Source organism: Peromyscus eremicus, chromosome 11 (genome assembly GCF_949786415.1).
Source record: "Peromyscus eremicus chromosome 11, PerEre_H2_v1, whole genome shotgun sequence".
Taxonomy (NCBI): domain Eukaryota; kingdom Metazoa; phylum Chordata; class Mammalia; order Rodentia; family Cricetidae; genus Peromyscus; species Peromyscus eremicus.
Genome location: NC_081427.1, coordinates 62,321,605 through 62,336,288, shown reverse-complemented (window position 1 = coordinate 62,336,288; position 14,684 = coordinate 62,321,605). Strand labels below are relative to the sequence as shown.

Sequence of the window (14,684 nt, the reverse complement as noted above, 5' to 3'; positions counted from 1 at the left end):
ATGCAATTTTCTGATCCTTGAATATTATTATTACCATTAGGATATAAAGAAATGATAGTTAGTAGTTAGACATTACAATAGAACTTGTAGTCATATTAGATATGTTTTAAAAATTGAGCAGATATATTTTAGATAGGTCATCTTCAAACCCTTCAGAGATCTACAGAATATGGCATTTAAAATGTTTTAATAACTTAGAAAATTTTTCTTTTTTGTTATGACTATGAGACATGTCGGCTCCTGGCAGTACCAATCTACTTCAGAGAAAATATGGGCATTGAAGAAACTGCGTATGGGGTTAGCTTTCATTGTGGCAAAAGTTAGCCACTGGACAACAAAGTATCCTCGAATCAACTGATGACAAAATGGACAGACAGGACATGAAACAAAGGACTACTGATTCTTGCCTAAACAAGCGTGGTTATGGCTTTATCAAAAGGCATCTTCTGAGGCCAGGACAATATGGCACCATCCCTGACGTGGCCTTCGCAACTCGGAAAAGGTACAGTGCCCTTTTCTTCGAAGGCAGCTGAACAGGCAGTGGGCCGATGGCTTCTGATGTGCTATGGAACAGCAGCTGAAACAGTTATTCTTGAAGAGTAACTAAGCTCACGCCTCTCAATAGTAGACTGGCATTTGATAGAGAGATGTGGAGAAGAACGGGATGCTGAGATGAAGCCATATGTACACAGCCAAGAAGAATGGAGAGCTGAACTAAAAAAACCATCAACAATTTCCAGAATTTAAAATCCTGAATCATGACATGACACTAGTGGAATTCAGGTGTTTCTGGTACATGGACTGCTCTCACCCAATGTGAGGTTGAACTGTTGACCTTGTGTACATCCTACTTCATAAATGAGTCTGTCACGTATGCTAAGCCTATAGACTGAAGATGATGCCCCAGCATTGCGGAGAAACCTCAGGTGACTGTCCAGGCAGCTGGCTGTTTCTGTCAACTCACAAATTTTTTGGAAGTTGCTTGCATGCACTTTCTGTTTTTATTTTTGTTAGCTAATATTATTTCCTTCTTGGGTCTCTGAGGGAGTTGAAGATTAGTTAGTTATAGTTGAAGGTTAGTTAGTTGAAGATTAATTAGGATAGAAAGTGAATTAGATACATTTTGGACTTAACAAAATAGGATAATGAAATTATCATCTCTGAATTTGTCAAATACAAATGGACTAGACATTGTTTAGACATTTATTATTTGTATATATTGTATATAGTTATTGTACTTTTGTATATAGTTTTTCTTTTCTTAGTTATAACCTTTTTCTTTTTTTTTCTTTTTATTAAAATAGAAAAGGGGAAATGTGGTGGTATTTTACTTGTACTGAAATGTGATTTTAATTGTATGTTAATAAATAAAGTTGCCTGGGGGTCAGAGTTATAGAGCCATAGCAAGTGCGTGGCGGTGGTGGCGCACGCCTTTAAGGACCTGGAGGGTGGTACATACAGGCAATGACAAGGCAGTCACGTGTTTAGTTTACAACCAATGAGAAGGCAGAACATCTAGAGTATTTAAAGACGTATACACAGGAAGTAGGTCTCTTTTTCGGAGAGCTCTCTTGGCTGAAGCAGGATAGCTGAAGCAGGAAGGGTAAGGCTCTTAGTTCTGACCTCTTGGCTTTCTTCTCTGAATCGGCTCTGTGTTTCTTATTTAATAAGACGGTTGGTTACATCTACAGAGACACTTGGAAATCTCTTAGGTAATAAGCTGTTCCAAAGACCATTAAGATCCATTTATTTTATGAGATGTTAGGAATTGAACTCCAGGCCATATACATGCTGGGACACACTCTACCACCGAGTTCTATCTCTACTTTTCAAGAAATTTTTATGCTATATAATTTCATGCTATATAAGCATGATACAGTTTATGAGACTAGACTACTTCTCAGGAGTTAGTCTTTAATGGATAATGAAATCAGCCCTAATGACAAAGAAAATTTTAAACTCTAGGCAAGAAAATTATTTTTTTATCCATAAAACTATTGCACACACATTTCTTTCAAACTACAATATCCAGATCCTACTTCTGGATAAATTCATTAAAGTAAACTGGTCTTGCAGGGTGTGTTGACAAACACCTTTAATCTCAGCACTAAGGAAGCAGAGGGAGAAGGATTTCTGTGAGTTTGAGGTCAGCCTGGTCTACATAGTGAGTTCTAGGAAAGCCAAAATTTTATAGAGATACTCTACATTAAAAAAAAAAAAGAATTAAATACATCTTTCTCTTGAAATAAATATGGTTGAATCAGTGAAAGATCAGCACCTCAGTGAACTTTAGTCATCGCAAAGGACCAGGGCAATCCTGTAAACAACTCATGAGGACTGTAGGAATTTTAGTAACTAATTACAAAAGGCACACAATAAAATTTCTACCAAATTATGCCTTCACACACTTTTAGAAATGGCTTTCTGAAAGACAGAGTCAATCTAGCAATCCTCTCTGACTCTTCTCCTACTTGTTCTCCTGGAGGGGAGGCAGGCAACCCTGAAACAGCAGTACTGACAACAGAGCCATGTGTTCACTTACACTGCAGGGAAGCTTGGTTCGCCACTAAAACGCTAGGAGAAGTTCCAGAAGAGTCAATTCAGACTGAGCTCACAGTCATAATACAGGGAACCTGAGACCTGCAGGGAAATGACTGTGGCATGCCCCATGGGATAAGCTGTATTACAGGCTGCAGAACACCTCGTTGTAGAAGCTGGTAATCTACAGAGGCCCATCTGTTGTTAGCTAACATAGAGGGCTTCCTCTCGGATCTGTGGAATCAAGTTTGTGGTTCAACATCAACAGTTTCAGATCTCTGATTCATTTTTATTAAGACCAAATAATTAAAAAATAGCTGGGCAATGGTGGTGCAGGCCTTTAATCCCAGCACTCAGGAGAGGAGGCAGAGGCAGGCAGAACTCTGTGAGTTTGAGGCCAGCCTGGGCTACAGAGTGAGTTCTAGGAAAGGCTCTGAAGCTACACACAGAAATTCTTCCTCAAAACAAACCAGAGGCTTACATGTTAAATATATAGTTAAGTGGGATCTATATAAATGACACATAAAATGAAAGAAAAATACAAAATAAACTAAGATAAAAGAGAAATGTTACCAAATTTAAAATAGTACAATAATACTCAAGCTTTGCTAAGAATAGGTTTAACACATAAAAGTCCCTAATCTCATATATACAAATTAAATGATATATTTCTCATCAATAATTTTTATCCTCTATATGTGTGGGTGAGATATGCTATTTAGATTTAAGAACAAAATCAAAGTCTACTGCAATTATTAAAAAATCTGAAAAGTTAAAGATGGAAAGAATATAGATTATCTTTTTTGAATTTTAATTACTACTGAAATAGTTATATATATATATATATATATATATATATATGAAAAACAAACTCAGAAGGTTGTATTTGATATATTTGTACATACATATAAATATAAATAATGGATAGGTAGATGCAAAACTAACTGGGGAAAAAGAGGCTATGAATCTGAGAGTGAGAGCAGCATGAAGAAGTTAGAGGAGGACATGGGAAGGCACAGAGAGAGAAAGGGAAGTAGGAAAATTAAGTAATTACATTTTGATTAAACTATATAAAAATTGTTGAAGTAGGGAAAATGTCAAGGAACTATTTCCTGTAAATGATAAAAACTCTCATGTTTGAAAGTGCATTTGTGTTATAATGTGAACTAAATAAAATTTGATTTATCAATTAGCTAGTTTTTCCTAGACATTTGTTCACTCACTGCCCCCACTCACCACCACTGTGCGAACCTTCAGTGTCCCAGACAAACCAATCCACAAGCTCTTTGGCTCTATCAGTCCACAAATACATTTCTCTCTCCCTTTCTTCACTTGTCCCTCCAGTTGCTAGTCTATCTCCTTTTCTTTTGAAATTCAGGCTTCTTTATGTCTGTGGTCTCATCGGTGATTCCCTTAATTCCTATCCTACCTTATTCCATCCATTTCACTGACATGTTCTATCGAGGGTCAAAGTGCAGAGAATAAAGTGTCTGTGCGTTACCTAGTCACATGTGGGACCTATCTATCGGAACCCCTCCTTAAAGGCTCAGGGATCACTAAAGAAAAAGGAAACTGAAGGATTTTAAGAGCCAGAGGTTGGGAAGGTCTGGAGCAGTAGAGTGTCTCCTAGATTACAGGAGCACTGTGCTCACGAACTCACAGCCGCTGGAACTGCCTATATAAGAGGAGGCCAGCCAGCCAGTACTCCAGTGTGGAGGAACCCAACTCCTAGATAAGGAGCTGCTGACAATGGCTTCTAGGAGTCAGTGTTCCTCAAGTATAGGGCCTTGAGTAAGTTGACCAGGAACCAGTGGGTAGCCCCAGATCCATGAAAAATACACACACACACACACACACACACACACACACACACACGTATGTGTGTGTGTGTATATATATATGTACACACACACACATACATACATACTCCAAATTAGACTTGGTGGGTTGACAAAAACCAACCAAACACAAAACATTAAGTTGGGGGAGGAGTAGTGAGTGGATCTGGAACAGTTAGGACAAGGAGCAGAGGCTCAATACTATCAAAACACATTGGAAGGATACATGAAATTCTCAAAGAATAAAAAGATTATATTTTAAAATAGACATCTTTTCTAAAGATGAATTTATATTGGGTTTAGGTCAAAACTTTGTTAGTGTTACATGAGTTCCCTACTTCTACTGCCCCCGAAATCTATATAACTACAAAATAACTCATAGGATTAAATACCTGCTGGGACTGTGATTCACAGGACTGAATAAGGCTTATAAATCTTATAAATTGAAAACCAAGATGCCTTCCTCCTTGTTTCTGTCCTTTTTGGACTTGTTTAAATTGAAAATAATTTTTATGCAATATATTCTAAGCAGGTTTTCCCTTCTCGATCTCATCTCATATCCTCCCTATCTGTCCATCCACTCAACTGCAGCCTTTATTCTCTCTTTGGTTTAAAAAAAAAAAAAAAAAAAAAACCAGGCAAATAAACCAGAACAACAACAAAAGAAAACAAAGAAGCACAGAAACACACCTACACAGACACACATACAAACAGAAAAATCACAAAATCTGAAACCATAATATACAAGCGAAAGACCATGAAGATAAAAAAAGCTGGATAAATGCCCAACTAGATATCTTTTATCTCCGTCCATTTTAATCCTTTCCACAAAATAGCAGAAAGGAAGACTTCAACTTCACCCAACTCTACCCAGAGTCCCAGCTCCACAAGATCTCAGAGACGAAAGGAACCAGTTCCGCGCTGGTGATACTGAACATGATGACGTCCTGCCTTCTCATTATGTATCCTCCTTTAACAGTGAAAACACAGCCCTAGTGTACGGTTGTGTGCTTGCTTGCTTTGCCTGGCCGTGGCTAACTGCTACAGTCTAGGGTGAACATTAACTTTAATGTTATGTTCTGAAAGTTCTAGGCTAAAAATATTTGATCAATTTTACAGAAAACCTTTTATCATAATTTTTTTACTTTGGTTTCTATTTATAGTAGTAAGCCCAAGTGACATCTTAAGGTAAGGATGACCCTCTCACCTGTAGCCAGCTCAGAAGCTCCGCTTTCTTCATCAGTACTTCCATCATAAATTGCATCTTGGTCAGTTGGTTTTTCAGAACACGCAGTTTCCCTGGAAACAGAGAAAGGCAGAACTAGAAATCATCAGTTCACCTGTGGCTAACTGTTTACATTATCAGTAAGCAAATACAAACAAATGTTCCTGGAAAAAAGGTTCTGCTCAGATAGAAATATTGAGAGAATTATGTGATTTAGATAAAATCACTTAGAGATAAGTCCCATAAAACAAAGAGGTTTTATTTTAATTATAAATGGCTGTTTAATGTTCACTATTATTAATTACTTAATTACCTTATCACATTTTATTCTTCTAATCTCTGTGGGCCTTAGCATTGTAAAAATCTGAAAGCAGTTCTACATTTCACTAAATTTTCCCCAAAATGAAGAACAGGGATCTTATATGATTGTTCAGTACCATATGTAAATAGCCCTCAATGCCAGACCAGGACCTGACTTTGGAATGGCTAAAATTAACTGTTACCTTCTTTATACTATGGTATTTGAAAACCTATGCTTCATTTCAGATTCAAGGCAACTGAATCTAATCTAAGTGAGTTAATGACTAAAAACACTTAAAATTATCCAAACCTATACTAGCCACTTGTAATCTATGATGTTTTCCCTTAGGAATCAAGTATACAGATAATTACAGAAAGAAAAAAAAACTTGATAATAATAGAATAAAATAACATACTTTGATCAGACAACATGAATGCCCCATGGAATTTAGCATTCATTAGCTAGATCTAAAGTTAACACTGCTTAGATGTAAAGAATACAGATGTGTAACCAACTTGCAGCCTTGGCGGAGGTGCAAGGTTTTCTTAAATGATATATTTCTTAGCTCATAATGTCTAAGAATTAAATAAATTAAATCCTGTCTTAGTTAGGGTTTTTATTGCTGTGAAGAGACACCATGACCATAGCAACTCTTATAAGGAAAACATTTAATTGGGGTGGCTCGCTTACAGTTTTCACAGGTTTAGTCCATTACCATCATGGTAGGGAACATAGAGGTCTGCAGGCAGACATAATGCTGGCTACATCTTGATCAGAAGCAATAGGAAGTGGATGGTCTCACTGGACATGGCTTGAACATATATGAACCCTCAAAGCCCATCTCCACAGTGACACACTTCCTCCAATAAAGCCACATCTCCTAATAATGCCACTCCCTTCGAGGGCCGTTTTCTTTCAAACCACCACAAACCCCATGCCAGCTTCATAGGTTATGATTGCTTTAAATGATACCATGGAAGTCATGGAGAAATTTTGTGGAGAATGCACTCACCTGTGCTAGAATGTCTAAACCCAGACTACAAAAACAACAACAAAAAACAAACAAACAAAAAAAACAACAACAACAAAAAAAAATCAAAAAACCCCCAAACAAAACAAACAAACAAAACCCATATTCTAAAAGTTGGCATCTACCTTGCCATCAGCTTGTAAAGACATTCTCCCTAGATTTACAGCTGGTGTTGGGGAGCAAAAAGGATGTACCTTTCAGGTTTCATGTTCTGTTCCAGCTGTTGGATTTCATTTAACAACTTATGCAAGCTTCGGATCTTTGTTTTCTTCTCATTCAGCACCAAGATAAATCTCTGATACAGATCAGCCTCCAAGGCTTCTTTGGCACTCACACATTTCTCAAATCTAAAAAAAAAAAAAAAAATCAAACAAGTGAACAAACTGTAAGTCAAGTAGATTTTATATCATTAATATTCAATATTAATTTTGTATCATTAATATTCAATCTCATTCTTATGATTTCAAGAAAATTTGAAAGCAAAAATAACTAACATCATTTTTATACATGCTTTCAAAGACTTAAATGTTTTAAGGAGAGAAAGGAACTAATTAGAAGATACTAGTTATTAATATTTGTAATTTATGTTCTAAAACAAAGAATAATGAAAATGGATAGAAATAAAGCTTTTTAAACTAAATGTTCAAACATAATAATTTAATCATATGCAGTTTATTTAAAAAAGAATATTTTCATGAGAATTTCAAACAAGCAAATGTACGGTTTCCTTAGTACATTAATATTACTGTAATAGAAGCCACTAGCATATTTTATATTAAAGCAATACAGCCAATTTGTTGTCAGTCTTCAGACTATGACTTATTCCACAAGAACATAATTTATCAATTTGTGTCTTTATAACCCACCACATATGCATGCACACACCCAAATAAAAATAGAAACACATATATTATGAACTCAATTATACCACTTGATATTGCAAGAAGACAATACAGAAATGATGAATTTGTCAAGAAGTATATATCTTCAGTTTCAGATATGTAAGAAAAAAGGATAAAATTCTCTGTATTTCAAATTCTTCCTGGAATGCTTTGTCAAGGGATTTCATTTGTCTTAATACCCCAAGATATAGAAAGAAGGCAAACTAGTAAAAGTTGTATATACCTGGTGTGTACATAAACATGTCTTGAATAAATTCCTATTTTACAAATTTAAACACAAATTAGTTCACTGAAAGAATTCTTTTATATATAGTCAAGTTCTGCCTGTTTTATCTTTACAACACTGCTTATTCTGTATGTTTCTAAAGGTATTTTATATGTATTCCATGTGTCCCAATAATTAAATATGTACATATATATATAAATATATAAAGCATATCTTACAATAAAATTCTTAGAGATGAAATTGTCAAAATGGGATACTTTTCAGATAGGCCCTTAATGTGTCCCACAATCTACCTATTTAAAAATACAGAGAATGTATTCTAAGATGAAAAGCATCATCTAACAATGCTATTCTGGAACTATTTAGTGCAGATTCTTTTAGCATAAATTTTACTGAGGTTGTCATTCCATTAGACCACAGAATATGTGTGTTATACCCAGTGCTTTACTCTCAGTGTCGAGCAGAGATGTTCAGTACACATTAATGAGATAAAGTGAGTTCAATGGGACAGGTTTTTTCCCAGCTCGATTTATGATTTTTACATGTTCCCCAAGAGTGTACTTGTGCTTTTCAACATACTCTTCTATACCTTCTCTGAGCCAGTCTTCCAAGATGCCAACCAGTCAGGCATTACATTGGTTTAAGAAGCAACGTAACACTTTGAAGTTCTCTTCCTTGGAGACGTCCCTTTCTCGGCCTAGCCCTTCCATTTGTGTACTATTGGTCTACCAGTCAAGAGACTAATCTGAACTCTTTAGAAGCACTGTGTGCCTGCAAGGGGCTGAGGACTTCCTAAAGAGCCTGAGATACAACATGTATCCCTTTAGACCCTTCACACTGGCAAAAGGTGGCTTGATGGACTTGTTTTGCCTCATTGGATATAAGAGACACCAATGATCTGTGGCTCCTCTTAGGAATGTCTCCTTCCCTTCAGTCTTTCAAATTTCCAAAGATATAGCTAACATTCATTGTTCCTATTATGCACGAGTATGTTACTATATCTACAATTTCAGATGCAAACTGTTATGTGTACATTCTCTTATTTCCATATTATATTTTCTAATGTAATGCCATAAGAAATAAATGAATAGAATATATATATGTATATACATATATCTAAACAACCTCAGTATATATAATAATAAAACACTTTAGACACATAGAAATAAATATGTACAATACAATAAATTGCATGCATATCACAATTTTTACAGAAAAATTTAAAAATAGCAACTAATTTAGAATCTATTAGATTTAATTCCACATTTAATTTTCACATAAACCTTCCTGAAGCTCTTGACTGAAAGATTATGCACATGCATTAACTATCAAAACTATCAAGGTAATTCCTATAACTTTATGAAAACTATCATTTCCATAACACATAAAAATCTGAAAAGGTATCAAAATGAAATTTATATAATTTTCATAAAAATAGTACTAACTTGAATAACCATACCACAACTATACTGGCAAAGGTCACATTATTTCTGTTACAGGGAAAAAAGTTGTGCATCATGTAGGTTAACCTTCCCTACTTTTACGCCTTTATTGCAATCAACTGGTCATCAAACAGGACAACACCTCCCAGAAAAGGCTGAGTTGTATAGTATAGCATATTATTATCAACAATCATAGAACACAAATTTACTCTCAGTTATTACCTTCTCAACAGACTCAGAGTACTACCCTTTTTTTCAGTATTTAGGAATTAAGACATGCATAGCTTGTGGCCTACATCATCTTTAAAATCAATCTTCTGTAACGTTATAATCTGCTATGCCTTACATATTACTTGGTGAAAAATTGGGCAAGAATTACTAGGTGAGACCATTGATCCAGGAGAGACATGAGACTCACTGCTAACCTATGGACAATAAAACAAACCCACGGACCACTGAAGCAGGTTACAACTAGTCCAAGGATCTTTTCTGAGGCCAGGCTCAAACAAATGACACCATAAGTAGCATCAAGAAGAAAAGGCCTAATGACACTTATCCTTTCAAAACTGACCATGACATAGATCAATAATGCTAAGCTTCATCATTAACCTCAGTAATCAGGAACTTGAGAAGTTAGACCAGAACACAGTAATTTTAAAAAGTGACAAATAAATAAATACTAAATACATGAAGTATTGATGCTTCAAAAGAAAATATTTCTGAGTAGCAAAACAATCTAAGAACAGTATGCAAACAAAAAGACAGAGAGCAAAACAAGGAAACTTCACACAAAAATATTCCAAATAAGAGACTGACAGTCCAGAACAAATAAGAGGCACATGCATGTGAGTATACAGTACACAAACAGTGTAGTGACCATTGTATTAACAGTGGGTTCTGGCCCAGATCACTGACAGTCCAGAACAAATAAGAGGCACATGCATGTGAGTATACAGAACACAAACAGTGTAGTGACCATTGTATTAACAGTGAGTTCTGGCCCAGATCACTGACAGTCCAGAACAAATAAGAGGCACATGCACGTGAGTATACAGTACAGAAACAGTGTAGTGATCATTGTATTAACAGTGAGTTCTGGCCCAGATCACTCCAGCTCACGGCTGTAAAATAAAAGAGAATCTGAGCAGCACAGAATGGCTCAGGAAGGTTGAGAACTGGAGAAGAGAGCGATACCACAGACTGAATAGGCCCCAGGCCAGGAAGAGGATGGCCATACTGTCTCTTGGGCTCTGTGAAGGAAAGGTTTCCTGTAACTGTTCTTAAACAAGCTAGTGGGCTGCCATGGAGACATAAAGATATCTCCTGAGGTCTTTAAAAATCAGACTGAATCATCTGTAGATAATGTGATTGTACCTTGAAGGCACAAGGACAAAGAGAAAGCGCTTTCAGGGCTTGCTAATTCAGTCCACTCAGTTCACAAAGACTGCCACCTATTAAGGGTTTAATAACTATAACTCACAAGAAAGCCAGAGAGTTTCTAAACTGAGGTCTGCCTGCAAACAAAAGACCTATTCAGTAACATGTTCTGGAACTTGAGACTTATTGTTTGAAATTAAGAAATCCAGTAAATAAATACAGCTAATAACCTCAGGATTCACATACAAATTTCTAATATTTTCCTTTTATTTGAAATATCCAAAACTAACCCTGTAATGAAACTTGCTCAAAGGGGAGCAAAGAGCACAATTATTGAATGATATTTAATTAAACAGTAATAGCAAGAAGATGCTAAGTCCTATGCATTAAAGTTCACACTTTCTATCCATCCTGTAATTCCTTATTCTTCATTCAAGTCTTGTTTATTCCTACCATCCTAAAGAAATTCATATTTGCTTTTGATCACAACATTGATATATATTTCAATTAAAAATATACCCACAATATTCTATTATCATTTAATTTCCCTTTAAAATGGAAATATAAACATATTTCATAAACAATTTGGTAGTATATAAATCTCCTGGAATACAGCATAAACAGTTTGGGATTTTTAAGCACACAATGACATTATTTAATTTGCTCATATTATTTCCTACCTAATTTCAATACATTTCAGATGCATCGACCATACTTTCTGAAGGAATTTCTCCTGCCTTGTGTGTGCCCTTCTTTCTACCTCTTTCTTTTCTTTATCTGCATTACAGATATGGTGGGGTGGGAAGAAATGATCAGATCATAAATGGACATATCACAACCAGAGGCTATGTTGATGAGTGAACTGTGACAGGGACTCCTAACAGGGCCCAGTTTCTGATGAGTCTCTACCCTGTATGTCCCCAGTTTCTGGACTCAGTACATTTATGTTCTATTTCTAATCTCTTGAAAGCCACGTCTTAGTCAATACTCATGCCACAGGGCAGCCAGTGTGCTCAATGAGCTGCTCACTTTCCAGGATTCTGAGCTGGTAGGAAGAGAACCCTGAGGAACTACTGCTGTGACAAGACCACCATATGGAGAGAGCTTCAGAGTCATCACATTGTCTCCTCAAAAGGAAGAAACGCAAATTTGGGAAATATATAAATTCACTAATCTCAAAGAAGGTATACAAACAAGAGCCTAGAATTCTCTGAAGAGGATTCCTTTCTCTCAATTGGTAGGTTCATCCACTGGCAACACATTAGTAGGCCACACAGAAGACACCAGACCCAGTAATGAAAGCAGAAAAGATAGCTGGAGCAAAGACAGATTAGAGGAAATGCCTGTTGCTGGCATGCAAGAGCCCAGAAAACAAATCAAGCACCGCGCTCCCCAGGACTAGGCCCTGCTCACACTCACTTGCACTGCACAGGTTGCTGTCTCCAGGCTCAGCTTCATTCCCTGTGCTTGCAGCTCAAGCAAGGGGAGCTGAATGCCAATGAGACAGCCTTCTTCAGTTATTAGCAGACACTGTGAAGCAATTGGTGTAAGAGCGGAGCACCCTGTCTGCATTTTAGTGGGCAACTTATAGATCAAATTTCCTGTCACTGAGGATATTTTGAGTTTTAAATATAAAGATATAGTAGCTTATCAAACCACAGTTCATCTCCTCTAATTGGATATATTTCATATACAAAATATAAAAATATAATCAGACTATGGATATTATTCCAAATAATGCTTTGTAGCATTAATTTTCTATATAGTTTCCTAATGTATAAACTAAATAATTCTATAAATATAATATAATATATAATAAATATATTTAGTTTATATATCTGGATATAAAAATAATTTTGATCTAAAAGACAATACAAGTATTCCTTTAATATAAAATGTGAAAGTCAAAGATAACTGGGTATTAGTTATTTAATTTTATATAGGCTACCATAATTGATTTTATTAACTGTAAAGAACTTCTTCTAGTTACTCTCATTCTCATATACATATGTGGATAACTATCAAACTCTTTAATATGTACTTCTCCAAGGTCTTATTAATGTCCACATACAGCAATCACAATAGTTGCTCTAAAAGTTCACAAGTACTTTTAAATGGGATGCACTTTACCTTGAATGAGAGATTTTTACAATCTACTATATAGCACAATTTGTAACATCATTATGTATATACACCATGTAATTACTCCAAGCACTACTATACACACAAGCATATACATATCACATTTGTTTCTGTGAACATATAAGTGTTCATGACATAGTTCAAACATCTTTTGTGTAACAGAGTGATACAAATTATTTTACTGGGTGAGAGTATATTATGATTTACATAAAAATGTAATAATTGAAAACAAATATATCATTCTTATTCATCATTAAAAAAATGAGACAAATCCAGGAAAATGAAAGACTTTTTAATGTCTTATTCAGTAGCCACAATTACTTCATCTTTGAAAAATGACTGTAGCATGAATTTTCAGTCAGGGAAATATCTCTACTAGAGCCAAAACACACATCATTTGAAGTAGTTATTATTCACTAATTCCAAACCAAAAGTCAACTGTATTTATTTATATTTCCCCTCTCCTTTTGTTAATTATTAATCCTATAAATTAAGCTACAGTAATCTTTCCCTTATAAATACCGCTAGTCTTTGCAAGTGCTGGTGACTCTATCAAACCACGTGTACACTAAGCATATATTCTTTCAGCAGGCACCATACTGGGACTAATGTTTTTATTAATGATATAGTAATGGGCTGTGACACTTGATCTGCGGTTACTTCTTACTTTCTTGTTTGTTGACTCTACCAAGCAACAAAAGAGCTGAAATGGTTAATACTCTCCTGCTGTACAAAACAGCCACTAAGAACATGGTTGAATAAAATGGGGTAAAGGAATAATTAGGGAGGGATTTTATAAAATGCCTGTTCTACATATGTTGTAAATTTATATATCATTAGCGTACGTCTACAGGAATGAAAGAACTCAGTGTTTTCCTGGTGCAAGCACACTGTGTACATACCGGCCTTGAACATCGTTCCAATCTCTCAGGAGCCTTTCATTTTCTTTCTGCAGGTGCTCGTTTCTGGCTTGTTTTTCTGCAATGGTGTCCAGGCAGTAACAAATGAGTTCTCTAATGACTTCAGTTGAGTTTGGAACTTTGTTTAGGTTGAAGGAACCAAGTCTAAACTAAAAAAAAAGAAAGAAAGAAAAGGAAAACACAGTCAGTTTCAGAGTACTGTTGAGACTGAACAAACGAATAGTCCAGTTTTTGACATTCTTTCTTCTGAGGTGAAAAATGTATGAGATGGAAACTGTACTTACCACAAACAATACAGTCAATATAAAACCGGGTCAACCCCTAGCTTCCTATTGCATTTATCATATGAATCAATAAGTAGCCTAAAAATAATGTCTCTTACTTCCTATTAGAAAAGAAAGTAATATATCTGCTCTTAGACATGCCTCACCATCTGTTTACAAAGCACAAGTTTATCTTACTCTGCTGAGCATCAGGGAACATGTTACACATTACAATTTTTAACCCACGTATTATTAAAATAAATGGATATATTTGTACTACAACTATTGGAATGATTCATATATAAGGTACCACTGAAGAAATATCTAGTATTGGTAATAGTTAAAAGTTAAATGGGCCGGGCGGTGGTGGCGCACGCCTTTAATCCCAGCACTCAGGAGGCAGAGCCAGGCGGATCTCTGTGAGTTTGAGGCCAGCCTGGGCTACCAAGTGAGTTCCAGGACAGGCACAAAGCTACACAG

The 14,684-nt window shown here is 35.7% G+C and overlaps 1 protein-coding gene across 2 annotated transcripts in view; it reads right to left on the bottom strand.

Moving 5' to 3' along the window:
• Nucleotides 1–14,684, bottom strand: part of Xrcc4 (X-ray repair cross complementing 4) — a 296,572-nt gene that overhangs the window by 138,325 nt on the left and 143,563 nt on the right. For both annotated transcript variants that reach the window (XM_059276447.1, XM_059276448.1), the window contains exons 4-6: nt 13,924–14,090; nt 7,127–7,279; nt 5,584–5,675 (exon numbers count right to left, since the gene is read on the bottom strand). In XM_059276447.1, coding sequence (XP_059132430.1) covers nt 5,584–5,675; nt 7,127–7,279; nt 13,924–14,090 — 412 coding nt within the window. The remainder of the gene's footprint in view (nt 1–5,583; nt 5,676–7,126; nt 7,280–13,923; nt 14,091–14,684) is intronic.